Source organism: Elgaria multicarinata, chromosome 3, assembly GCF_023053635.1.
Source record: "Elgaria multicarinata webbii isolate HBS135686 ecotype San Diego chromosome 3, rElgMul1.1.pri, whole genome shotgun sequence".
Taxonomy (NCBI): Eukaryota; Metazoa; Chordata; class Lepidosauria; order Squamata; family Anguidae; genus Elgaria; species Elgaria multicarinata.
The window spans coordinates 28087022-28100596 of NC_086173.1; the positions used below are offsets into that span (position 1 = coordinate 28087022).

Here is a 13575-nt window from a genome sequence, read left to right on the forward strand (position 1 = left end):
TTTGTACAGCAACTACTCCGTATTAGGTGCTTCCGTAAATAATAAATTGGTGGTGTTGATGATAACAGAAATTACAACTGAGATAATCTTGACCGATTCCTTGTGTAGCTAGCACAGGCTAAGTAGATTTTTTTTCATGTTTCTATGATGGTGTCTTATTTCTGTTTGGATTTTAACACTGTCTATGGATATTATATTGTGTGTCATTATCCAGAACATCACAAATAAAGCTTCTTACCACAAAAACAATTTTTCTATTGGTTTCTATTCACTAATGCATATAAACATTGTTCATTTAATTATAGACTCCATATACCAGATTCTGAGTAACCTGTCCAGTAATTAATTAATTACACTTTTAGAATGCCCCTTAGGTGAAGTGGTCTGGGCAAAGTATAGTTAAATTAAAAACATGGTATGCAAAACAACAGTGAAACAACGATAAAAACAGCAAGAAACCATAAAAGCAATGCAGTACATAATGAAACCAATATAAAATTAGCAGCAAAACTTGAACATTGGAAATATCTAAAAGCACCAAAGCAGTTCTTAAAATGCCCAGGAGAATCACAGGGTCCTAATCTACACCAAGCAGGATATTTCACTATGAAGGTCGTATATAAAAGCCAGGAGCCACACTACTGCTTTATAGCGGTGTTGAAGTGCACTAACAACTGCTGGGGCCCATTGACACATGTTATAAACCACTTTCATACCACTATATCCTGCTTGGTGTGGCTCCTGCCTTTTATATACTGCTTTCATAGTGCAGTGTCCTGCTTGGTGTAGATTAGGCCAGGGTCTTCATCTAGTGCTCCAGAGACTAAAATGTATGTATGGTGACACCTGAGCCTCTTTGGGGAGGCCATTCCACTGGTGGGGTGCCAACCTTGAAAAGGCCCTTCATTTTGTAGCTTGCCTTGTCTCATTTGATTGGGGCATCTGGAGGAGGGCTCCAGAGAATGACCTCAGGGTCCTGGAAGGTAGTTATGGTAGGAGTAATTTAGGACTCTAAAGATTAAAAGCTGTACTTTTCACTGGGCTTGGTAAAGGACTGGCAAAATCTGACTACATCAGCCTGTCCTAGTTAACAGTCTAGCTGCCCTGTTCTGGATTAACTGAAGCGTCCAGGTTGTTTTCAAAGCCTCCCCCCCCCCATATTGTGCATTGTAATAAACCAAACAAGAGATCACCCAAGCATGAATCACTGTTGCAGGGCTATCTCTGTCCAAGTAGGATTATAGTTGGCACATCAGCTTGAGCTGATAAAAGGTGCTCTGAACCTCAGAGGCCACCTGTATCTCTAGTGATGGATCTAAGTGCACAAACAACAAACCTGATTCTTTATGTGGAGTACAAGCCCCTCCAGAACAAGGTAAACAGCCCTTAACTGGACAGACAAACCATCAACAAACATAGCATCTCCATTTTGACTGGATTGAACCTCTCAGTTTATTGGCCTTTATTCAGTCCAGTACCACAACCAAGCATTAGTTCAGAACATCAACTGCCTCACCTGTACTAGCTGAAAAGGAGACGCAGAGCTAGAAGTCACCCACACATTGTAGGCTGTCACCTCAGCCCACAACCCTAGATAATCTCTCTCAGCAATTCCATGAAGATGTTGAAAAGCATGGGTGGTCAAACTGAGGAACACTGTTGCACACAGGTATTGAACCTCTTTCAGCCCAAGGGGCAAATTCAATTTCACATAAGTTCTTCGGAACCAAATTGTAGTGGTGGGTGGGTCCAAAGGTAAAAGGTAACCAGAAATACACACACACACACACACACACACATAAAAGAGGTGCCAGCATATTTTAGTTTAAAGCTCTTATTGCCAGTAATTAAGCCGTATGAAAGGCATTTTGACCTTTAGGAATAGGGGAAACAAACGCAGTGCAAAATCTTGGAAAACACTGAACAATCAGCAGTAGGAGGAAAGAAGGAGTGGCCATTTGAAGAACTCCGGTGGACTGAATTGAAACACACACACACACACCAGTCACATTTGGTCCATAGGCCTGAGATTCAACATTCCTGATGTAGTACAACTCCCACAGGGCAGAGCACCATCTTCTAGAATCCCAGCTCAATCAACCTACCTAGAAGGGTACCTTAGTCAAGGGTATCAAAAGTTGCTCAGAGGTCCAAAAGAAACAAAGGCCCTTTCTACACCTAAGGATTATCCCAGGAAAATGGAGGGATCATCCCTGCTTGCTCCCGGGATCCCCTGTGTGTCATCTGCATGCACAGGGATGATCCCAGGATGATCCGGGGAGGAAAGGCAGGTGCAGAGACAGCCAAAGTCTCCCTCTCCCAACAACCACAACAGTTTCTGTTTCAAAAAACCCCAGAGAGCTTGTGAACCGCCCAGAGAGCTTCAGCTATTGGGCAGTATAAAAATGAAATAAATAAATAAATAAATAAATAAATAAATAAATAAATAAATAAATCTAGGTTTCAAACCTGATATAGAAAATCAGTTTAATCCAATAGGGCCTGTTCAGCATCTGTAATAATGGCAAAATATTTGCCTATTTCACAGGGCTCATCTACATCAAGCAGATATTCCAATTTGAAAGTGGTATGAAAGCAGTATATAAATAGCAGGAGCCACACTACTGCTTTATTAGGGTGACCATATGAAAAGGAGGACAGGGCTCCTGTATCTTTAACAGTTGCATAGAAAAGGGAATTTCAGCAGGTGTCATCTGTATATATGGAGAACGTGGTTAAATTCCCTCTTCATCACAACAGTTAAAGGTGCAGGAGCTATACTAGAGTGACCAGATTTAAAAGAGGGCAAGGCACCTGCACTTTGCCCACTCTCCAAAATTATGGATAACAGTGGGACCTTCTTTGCATCTGCAAGAATTACCCTGGACCAATGTGTGTATCTTGGTTCATGTCCTCCTCCATTTGTATGTGCAGATATACTGTGAGTCTGCCAGAACACAAACTGGAACAGATGTGTTATAGTTTATGTCTGAGCATCTAAACATCTTTTGTTCTATTTAGCTGTTTTAGTCTAGACAGCAAACTTAGCAGCTGTTCTAATGGAAGTATCACACACACACACACACACACACACACACACACACACACACACACAGCCTACCAAATATACCAGGTTCAATTCCTGTCATCTCCAGGTAGGGCAGGTAAGGACATCTGTCTAGAATTATTGTTGTTGTTGTTGCAGTGCATTCTAACAAAGCGCCGTACATGTGGAAGACACTGGCCCTTTCTACACCTAAGGATTATCCCAGAAAAATGGAGGGATCATCCCTGTCTGCTCCTGGGATCCCCTTTGTGTCATTTGCATGCATAGGAATGATCCCTGGACGATCCCAGGATAAATGGCTGGTGTAGACATGCCCCCTGTCAGTCGATGTAGACCTGGGCAGGGTAACAAGTTCCTCCCTTCTCTACTCTAAACATTATCGAGGTAGATGGATGAATGACTTGATTCAGTATAAGGTAGCTTCTGATGTCCCATACTTTGCACATTTATGATGTGAATCAGGCATGTCTCTGGCCTCATCTACACCAAGTAGGATATTGCAGTATGAAGCGGTATGTAAAAGGCAGGAGCCACACCAAGCAGGATATAGCACTATGAAAGTGGTATATGGTCTGTGTCAATGGTCCCCAGCAGTTGTCAGTGCACTTCAGTACTGCTATAAAGCAGTAGTGTGTCTCCTGCCTTTTATATACCACTTTCATACTGCAATATCCTGCCTGGTGTAGATGAGGCCTCAGAGATCAGCTCTCCCTGAATGAGGGATCTAATTCTGGATAGATGCCCATTATGTTAGGGATGGGTGAACAAGATTCTCAAAACATCAGCTTGCTGCTCATCTCTCCTCGATTTGCACTCACATTTGCGACGAAGAACAGTCGTGGGGAAAATGAGAAAATTATGCAAAACAGACAATTATCTGTATTGTTCCAATTTTAGTATATGTGCTGCCGAAGCGAGCACGAAAAAACAGACAACTATTGATCATGAAAATTGCACTAACCCACCCACCCCAAAGTTGTGCAAATTTCCAGAGTTGTGTAAATGTCCCTTGTAGACTAAAGGAGCATTGAGTGATTTTTTTAAAAAATGCCTGTCTTTGAAATTTACACATAACCGCACATGGAAATTTGTGCAATTCAAATGCAAGCACTTGTTCAAGAATTTGTGAAGCTTTTTGGTCGACACATTCTCCTGTTTGCACTCATTTTCACGGTTGTGAACAGGGCGTGCTTTAATGTTTTCTTGTCCATCCCTGGTTATAGTCCATCAATGCAGCAGGTCAGATTGCTGTTTTTATTATGTTGTATTTTGTAATGCTGTTGTATTTTATGGTTACAGATCTTCAGCTGTGGGGTGGAATACAAATGGAATGGAATTAAATAAATTATTATTATTATTATTATTATTATTATTATTATTATTATTATTGCTGTGATTGTAGTGCTCTTGGTTGTGTTCTAGGAGCCTGGTGTTCTCAGCCTAAAAAAAACACTTTTTTGTAAGACAACATGTAAAGGTTCTCAATTTACCCCATCATTTAATTCAGATAACTCTATCATTCTCCTTTTATGTTCACTTTTAAATTGTTGCACCATTGTGAGCATTTCTAAATTCATGTGACCATGGGCACATCTACACGAAGCAGGATATTCCACTATAAAAGCAGTATGTAAAAGGCAGGAGCCACACTACTGCGTTATAGCCGTATTGAAGTGCACTGACAACTGTTGGGGCCCATTGACACATGCCATATACCACTTTCATACTGCTATATCCTGCTTGGTGTGGCTCCTGCCTTTTATATACCGCTTTCACAGTGCAATATCCTGCTTCGTGTAGATGAGTGCTGAGTATTAATGTGTCATGCGTTTAGGATTAGTTTTTAAAACTGCTATTTTAGTAGGTGGTTCCCAAAGTGCCTAAGAAGCTAGAATAATGATGAAATGTTCCACAGGCATCACATATATTATCTTGTTGGTGTATAAATAATTTCTATGTGTAGGATACAGGGTTTTTTTAGGTTGGAAGGAAAGCATATTTTGAAATGAATATTTCTAGCCTTTGGGGAATGAATATTCCCATTAGACAGAGACAGGCAGCAAGAACTGAGGGGTCAGTGGTTGCAACCCCTAAGCTATTCCTCCTGAGCCTGCCAGCCATCCCCCTCTGTTGGAGCTGTGTTTGCCCCACAGCCTGTCCCACAGCAACCAGCCTGCTGCCCAAAACAGGCTGGTGGCTCTGATTTCAATGGGGCTATGAATCCTCTCTGGGTTTCAGTCAGAACCAGATAGAACTCTAAAGGAGCTATCCAAGGTGTTCGCCAACTTTTGGAGATACGGTTCAGCACCTTAGATAGTCCTTTGGCATTTTGGCTGTTTTTGACTGAAATCAGGGTGGATTCACAGCCCCACTGAAATCAGAGCCACCAGCCTCCACTGCTGCTGTCCTCAGGTGCCTTGGAGGATGCTATACCATCACCAGTGTTGAAGTAAGACTCAACTGACAGTCCAGTCAGTTGCTGTACATGGAATGGGGGACAGTTTGTCCTTTACCTCAGGCAGCAAAATGACTTTGGCCAGCCCTGAGTGTTCCACAGAGCCCACTAATATACCAAGTAGGATCTTTTTTTAAAAAAATAAAACCAAAAAATGAGTACTATGAACCCCAGAGAGGTTCACCTGGACCTACATTATACTCTTTTCAACACCTTTTCATTTTCCCATTATTTTAACAGTTTATCATCTTGGCTTTTTTTTTTAACTTTGCTGTTTTAAATCAGTATTAATCTCTGCATTGCTGCATGGTTTTATCCTGGTTGTGCTTTTATATTGTACTTCTATACCGTGTTTTTATCCTGTTGTTTGTGTTATACTTTGTGAACCGCCCAGAGTGTTTCGGCTATTGGGCGGTATAAAAATGCAATAAATAAATAAATACTTTGAATTGTCTTCATGGTTTTAATTTTTGTGAACCACCCAGACAGCTTCGACTATTGGGTGATATAGAAATGCAATAAATAAAGAAATGCCCCGTATTAACAAAAAATAAAATAAGTGTGCCTAGTTTCCCCACCACTCAAATTAATGCAGAGGAAAATCGGTGAGCACAGGAAAGATGAAACAATCCTTCCTCATGTAAGGGCAAAGAGAAGGCACTCTGTGTGTATTTGTGTTTGTGTTTGTCAGAGGCAAACTGAGGGAGACACGCCGCCCCGCCCCCCCACCGAGCAGAGGATTGAGGACTACAGTGTAATTTTTTTCCCTCCCATTGGAAGGCTTTTTTTTTTAAAAAAAAAAAAAAAGGGAACTCTAAAGAGGAGAGGGGGGAAAGCTGCCCTTCCCCACTTTCTGCCCTGATCAGCATTGCCTGGCATGGCTTCGGAAATGGTGGTTCTTCCGCCATAGACTTTCCCTCCCATATGGTTGCTTTGTAAATAAACACAATATTTGAACATCCCCAGGGCATAAATGTTTTGATTTATATCATATTCATAAGCTAAATAGAGAGCCAGGGGAGGGGAGGGTGAGGATCTCATGATATGCTGATCGTGAGATCATCCCCCTCAGTCCACATGGGCCGTGCGACATCTTGGGCATCACGCCCATCGTGGCAGCCATTTTTTTTTACAGACTGAAGAGCTGGAGCCCCCACTCAGCTCCCCTCCCCACCCTCGATGGGCACGGAGCACCTGAAGAGCTCCATGCCCCATGCCCGGTTCCCGGCTCCTCACATTTACTCACGAGGAGCCAGGCAAAACTGGGATGGCCGCCCACACCTCCTGTGGTCTCAGGACGATCCCAAGACAGCAGAGAAAATTGGGCTATGGAAGGATCTTCCCTCCCTGCCCCTGGGATCCCCTGTGTTTTGTTTTATTCTGTACAGTGCCATGAAAATTGATGGCGCTTTATAAATAAATATTAATAATAATGCACAGGGATGATCCCGGGGCAATCCCTGGGTAGACATGCCCCCTGTAATTATTATTTTATTGGATTATATTGTTCTGCTAACTCTTTCCTCTCATTATCCTATATTTTTCTCCGTGTTTGTAACACATGAAAGATGAAGTCGTTTCAGTGGCAATATTGTCACATCCAAATTATAGAAGTGAAAGAACAACACGAGACTTGGCAAGAGATTCACTTAAAACAAAATGAAAAACGACGGCACTCATTTCCCAGGACACTTTACCTTAAAGAGCCCTGATGATGTTAAGTCAGCCTGAGGAAACCTGTGTCATAAGTGGAGTCAATAAAAACGTTTAGAGATAATGTGTCTCTTAAATCACAAGTGGTAACTCTAGACAAGTCTGAGAAAGTTGCATTGTGATTATCGGCCTAAGGATCAGCCGTGATCCAGGATGCCTTGCATATACAAGAGACAGAAATGTACCCATGACAAATGCTCAACTACAAGGAATACAAGAAAGTGATGTGGCATTTTTTCATCTTCTGCATAGACAGGCACATTGTACCCTTTAGTACCAGGCTGAGGAATCTCAGGTCTGGGGACCTATCCCAGAGTCTCAGGCCATAGCTAGACCTAAGGTTTATCCCTGTATCATCCAGGGGTCAAACCTGTTCACCTAGGTGACACACAGGGGAACCAGTGCTCAGGCAGGGGTGAACCCTGGATGATCCCAGGATAAACCTTAGGTCTAGCTGTGGCCTCAGTTTAACACACTAAAACTACCTCACTACACTGACTCTGATGGGGATGGTCATGCCCAGTTGCCAGCATCCCCAGGATTGGCTGCTCCGGATGGTAGATGCTTCTGAAGACCCTTGAGGGCCATTGAGAAGGGGGGATTGGAGAAAGGAACACCGGTGTCTTCAGCCATTCACGGATGAGACGTCTGTAGCAAATCACAATCCAAAACTCTGAATTTGGTTTGGCAGCTAGAGATACCCTGCCCCTGAATGTGGTGGTTCCATTTTTAACTTTAATGATTGGTTAGCCTTTGATGAACCTCTTCTCCATCTTCTCAGGCACAACGAACATGTAGAAGTTGGAAATGGATCCATGGATACACTCCATCAGCCGTTGTGGTTTCTAACCACATGAAAGGGGCTAACGAAAAGCTCATTTGAGCTTCTCTTTTGTTATTTGTGTCACTTGCAAGTATTGTTCATTTGGAAGAGGAATGTGGACAACCCATAATCAAAGCCTTAACTAGCATGCCAAGGATACATGCATACATGTGCTCTTCCTCATGCATCTTTAACTATTTCTTTTCTTTTTGGCAAGAATGCATTTTCATCTGATTTCATTTCGTGATTTTTAATTCCATCGTTCCGTCAAGAGAAAAATCCAGCCACGAGGTCACTGTCCATTTCCCCCACACACACACCTTGCCCACACCTGATTACCCAACAGAGCAGGATGCTGCACTTTGGGGACCTGACCTCAAAGGAACTGAAACCCAGGTTTGCAAAGCCAGTGGAATGGGAGGACTCTCAAAGGCAGCGGAGAGCACACCTGTCATTTCTCCTTGTAGGTGGCAAAGCGCTTGCTAGCATCAAGTTACAAAACGAAGGCACATGACTAGCCCTTCATTTAGCCGTCTCAGCAGAAGGTGAATCAGCATGAAGATAGCAGAATTCCCACCCCACTCCAGGGAAGGTCTTGCTTGCTTACACATGCATGCAACTCCTCCTGGGTCATACTGTTGCAATCTAAGATTTTTATACAATAAGGGCACCCAACTTCTGGAGTCTTTGGAGAAGTGGGAATTATATCACTGCTGGTGAAGCTATCCTAGGCCGCAATCCCTCTTCCATAGCACTCTGGCCAGGGATGACCGGGCTGAAAAGGTTGTCAGTGAGGGGGCACCTGCAAGGTCGAAGGTGGGGACAGGTGAGAGTCATCCCAAAGGACTCTCATCTGTAAGCTCTCATATCCCTGCCTGATCAAAAGTGATTATTCTCCCAGCCTCTGACACCCCTCTCTGTAATGGATTGTGAGTGAGAGCTGTGTTGGGGCTGCTTAGCTTGAAGGTGACCCTCCCAGAAGACAAGAAGGGCACCAGCCAGATTTTTTTTAAAAAAGCAATGCAAGAGAGCGCTGAGGGCGGGGGGAATCAGGCTTCGGAGCTGGAGGATAGGGAGCTACCTTCTTCTGTGTCAGGTCATTGGCCCATCTATCCCTATAATGTCAATACTGACTGGTAGCAAATCTCCAAAGAGTTCAGGCAGGAGTTTTCCCTGCCCTGCCTGGAGGTGCTGGAGATCTAACCTGGGACCTTCTGCATGGAAAGCATCAGCTCTCCCCCTTAGTTATTGCAGACTACCCACTGGCTGTCCTTGATGTACAACAATGAGCCAATCATGGTAGAGGTCCCACAGGGCACTGTAGCCACAGCTGATCTGCATCAGTTCCAGATTGACTGTGCATCCCACACTACCCTAGTACAAGAAAGAAACTAGAGCCAAGTTTGGGCAAATTCACATTTGACATTCCTGTGCATTATTACATCTCCCCCACCCCATGAATTATCATCTGATCCATTTTTGCACTGTAAATATAGCAAACCCTCACATCGTGAATCACTAATTTCACATGATGGCATTTCTCTGGAATCACTCTTTGACATGAGATATTCTGTGAATTTTCGCATGAGAGTAGTTTTCAGGCAAACACTCTCCCCGCATACAACAAAGGTGGTACAGCCCCTTTTTGGATGTCTATCCCTCACCAAAATGCATCCATGAATCAGCCTTAAATCAGGCATCATGAATACAAAACTGTAACTGTCATAATGCAGGTTAAGTGCCACATTGCAGTCAGTCTTCTCAAGCAAATTTGCCTGCAGAAACTCAACTTGAGATTTTCCTCTTTTATATTTTCCATTGTTTTCAGTTATAGATACTGTTGGGTTTAGGGATTTGGTAAGAGATGGAGGAAGCAAGGTATTCAACCGTTGAACAGTAACTGAACTGTTGATACTTAGCATCATTGATTAAAGCCTTAGCTAGACCCAAGGTTTATCCCAGGATCATCCCAGGGTCATCCCTGCCTGCTCCCAGGATATCCTGTGTGTCATTTACATGAACAGGGATGACCCAGGGATAAACCTTAGGTCTAGCTAAGGCCTAAGGCTAAAGATTTGGATTGTTGTTTCTTTAAAGTCATCCTTATTATCTGTTTCACAAAAAACAAAAATTTACCACATTCGATTTTTTTTAAAAAAAAATTTTGGTCAAAATGACATTTCATCTATAATTCAGAATCAATCATTTTAGGAAAATAAGGCCACAGCTAGACCTCAGGTTTATCCTGGGATCATCCAGGGTTCGCCCCTGCCTGAGCACTGGATCCCCTGTGTGTCACCTAGGTGAACAGGTTTGACCCCTGGACAATCCAGGGATAAACCTTAGGTCTAGCTATGGCCTAAGCCCTGTTCAAGAAAACACCACATAATTTTGTTTAACAAATGCTTGCATCCAAATACTCTTCAATTAAGATGCCCCATGGGCTATCATATACCTTTCTTTCCACAAATCACAATATCATTCTAATAGCTAAATATTAGGACTTGGACAGGTACTCTCAGGACCATTTAAACTACTAATATGTTGATTTTCTACAAGTTTATTTCTCACGGCTACCCCCAAAGATTCCTGGGATTTGTAGTTTGGGTTTGGCAAGAGTCCTGAAAACTCTCTATCTGCTGGCACCCACCACCACCACCAATATATTTTCCAGGGTGGGAATGAGATGGTGTGCTCTTATAGTATCATTGCCACCAGATAAAAGGTCTTAGGATGTTTTTAGGATGTTTTAATAATGTACACTATGTTTTTAATTCAGTTTTATGTATTTTATACTTATTGTTGTTTCCTGCCTCGATTCAAACAGAGAGGCGGGTAAGAAATACATTTTTTATTATTATTATTATTATTATTATTATTATTATTTGCAAAAATCCAGAAGACACCAATGTTCTTTTCATTTTGAGTTTAATGAGATGCAGATGATCACACCAGAGAAAAGGAATCACCACCAAAACTAAAACGAGCAAGGAAAATATTTTTGAATGCCATTACAAAAAGAGAGAGAGAAACCATATGGAGCATAATACAGCCAAAGTTAAATCTGTGTAAATCCCACTGATTTCAAAAGGAGTGATTTCAAAAGGTACTTAAACTCTCCCACTGAAATCAACAGAACTTAAGAGAGCTTGACTTTGGCTTGGTCACATGCCCCAACTTTTTAAGCTGCAAATATTTTTACATATTTCTTTGAAAGCCCATTACTGGTCAGCAGAAACACAGGCAAGTAATCACAGAAGTGTACCAAGTACAACATTCATCATTTGCATGAGTAAGTAAAATACTACAGCCATGTTCACATGAATAGTAACTTTGTTGTAGTTCACAGTCACACTATTTCCTCTTCAGTTCTCATTCAGAGTAGTTAAAATAGGAATAAAATATCAGTACAAATTACTCTTCCAACATCATGAGAATCAAATATTCCTGGAACTGTTTCTTCATGAGAATCCTACCTAATCAGAGCAAAATGTGCTCCAGGATTTCCCAAGCTGCCTCAGTTCACCATAGAAAGAAGGATCATTTCTCTACTTGAAAGCAGAGTCAAGGAGAACTTTGGGATACATAAGATAAACGTCATACTCCCTGAAGGGCAGCATGGGAAAACTGTACTCATAAAGATAAAGGATGTGTGAATGGTAAAGAAGTCAGGCGCACACTGTCCTGAATAGCCTCTGTAGAACCTCTTAATGATGTTTGTCTTTGCTCATGCAAACACAGTCTTAGTATCTTTGATCTCAGTTATCTTGACTGGTACCTCCTGCTTTATACCTGGGCCATGAAATGTATCAGCAATGAGTTAAGGACAAAGAATGCAAGCCTAAACATATTCTGAGAGAACAGGCATAGTGGTCATAAGGGACCCAGTCCATTTCTCTAAAAAAGTGCCACTGTTGGGTTCAGTGTGGCTTGGCAGAGATCATCAGAAGAATGTTTCTTTCATCCAAGGTCATGTTGTCATTGCCTCAGTTGCTTACTGTTTCCTGTTTGAAGACCTGATGGAGGTGGAGGAGGTGGTGGTTTTCTTCACAATGGTGCCCCCAGAACTATATCCTCCTCCCCCGATGGAGCAAACTCCTCCACCGCCTATGCTGCAAGCACCTCTTCCACTTCCAGAGCTGAAACCACCAAGGCCACCAGATCCTCCTCCAAAGCATAATCCTCCTCCATATCCACCACCGTATCCACCACCAAATCCGCCCATACCAGAGGTGTTAGTGGTAGAGCCAACCACAGCTGGAAGAGAAGACAACCGAGATTATTCCAGAGTTATTAACAACTAATATTGCCAACTAACGTCAGGGGTTCCTATTTTCTAATGTGGGGCCACAATGGGGACAGCCATCTTCCTCCCCCCAAGAATGTCCAAGAGAATGACACTACACCATGTCTGTCCCAGGGCATTATGTCCCATCAATATGCCAGAGGAGAAGCCAAGCCGCTGCTTGGAGCCTCTGCCTCATCCCTTCTATGGCTCTTATTTTATGGTTTGTATGTATCTGCTACAAGCACCCAGCAATGTTGGTTGCTATTGTCAAAACTGTATCAACACACTGGCATCTTCCAGGACAATTCATTAGGACCAAGAGGATGGTGCTACACTGACATACAACCTCCTGCACACTTATTTGCCTGAGCAGCAAAACATAGGATGGTGCTACTAATTTCAAACATCTCAGCCTAAGCTACCTCACAGGGTTGTTAGGATAAAATGGGGAAGAGGAAGAAAGGCTGCATATAACTATAACAAGTATATTAAATAACAAATAAGAGGTGAATACATTGTTGCTACTTACAGACGCTCACAGCACTTTGGCACTCTCCAGACATCCTGTGAAGAAAAGAAATCAACATTTAGGTAATGGACCAGATCCAGTCGGGCATTTATATAGAAAATTGTGACCATATGCAGTCAACGGCCTGGTTCAGACAACACTCTAAACCATGCTGCTTAACCACAAGATAGTTAATGGAATGCATGCATTCCGTTAACCATTTTGTGGTTAAGCAGCATGGTTTAGTGTGTTGTCTGAACAGGGCCTATATGAACTAATCCCTTGAAGCTCTGTCCCTTTCATTATCAGGCACTGCAGAAGTCAATGTCGTGTGGTAGAGAAAGCAAATTATATTGGATGCAGGAGAGCCAGGTTCAGCTCTTTGATTGGCCGTGAAGTTCACTGGGTAGGTTTGAGCATGCTCAGATGGCCCTAATTCAAGAATCAGGGGCACGGTCTTTCCAGGTTTTGTTGTCCAAGATTGCAATCCTACACAAGTCTACTCAGAAATAACTCCCATTGAGTTCAGTGGATTACTCCCAGTTAAGCATGTTGCAGGCAGGCATTTTGGGCTCAAAGCTCAGGGATTTCTTGTCAGCTTGGCTCCCCAACTTGGTGCTCGCTGAGTCAGGCAATCGCAGTGGGCCTCACTCCTCTGCCAAGCTGCAAAATGGCAGCTTCATCTCTTTTGTAACGGGCCCTTTTATGTAAACAGCAGTCA

At 42.7% G+C, this 13575-nt stretch overlaps 1 protein-coding gene across 1 annotated transcript in view; it reads right to left on the reverse strand.

Annotated features, from left to right (window-relative positions):
* LOC134394343 (keratin, type II cytoskeletal 4-like) overlaps positions 1-13575 on the reverse strand; it is a 41417-nt gene that overhangs the window by 15012 nt on the left and 12830 nt on the right. Inside the window, exons 8-9 of the mRNA XM_063119725.1 lie at positions 12876-12910; positions 11667-12315 (exon numbers count right to left, since the gene is read on the reverse strand). Of these exons, the coding sequence (XP_062975795.1) occupies positions 12053-12315; positions 12876-12910 (298 nt within the window). The 3' untranslated portion in view covers positions 11667-12052. Of the gene's footprint in view, positions 12316-12875; positions 12911-13575 lie in introns of the transcript that reaches the window.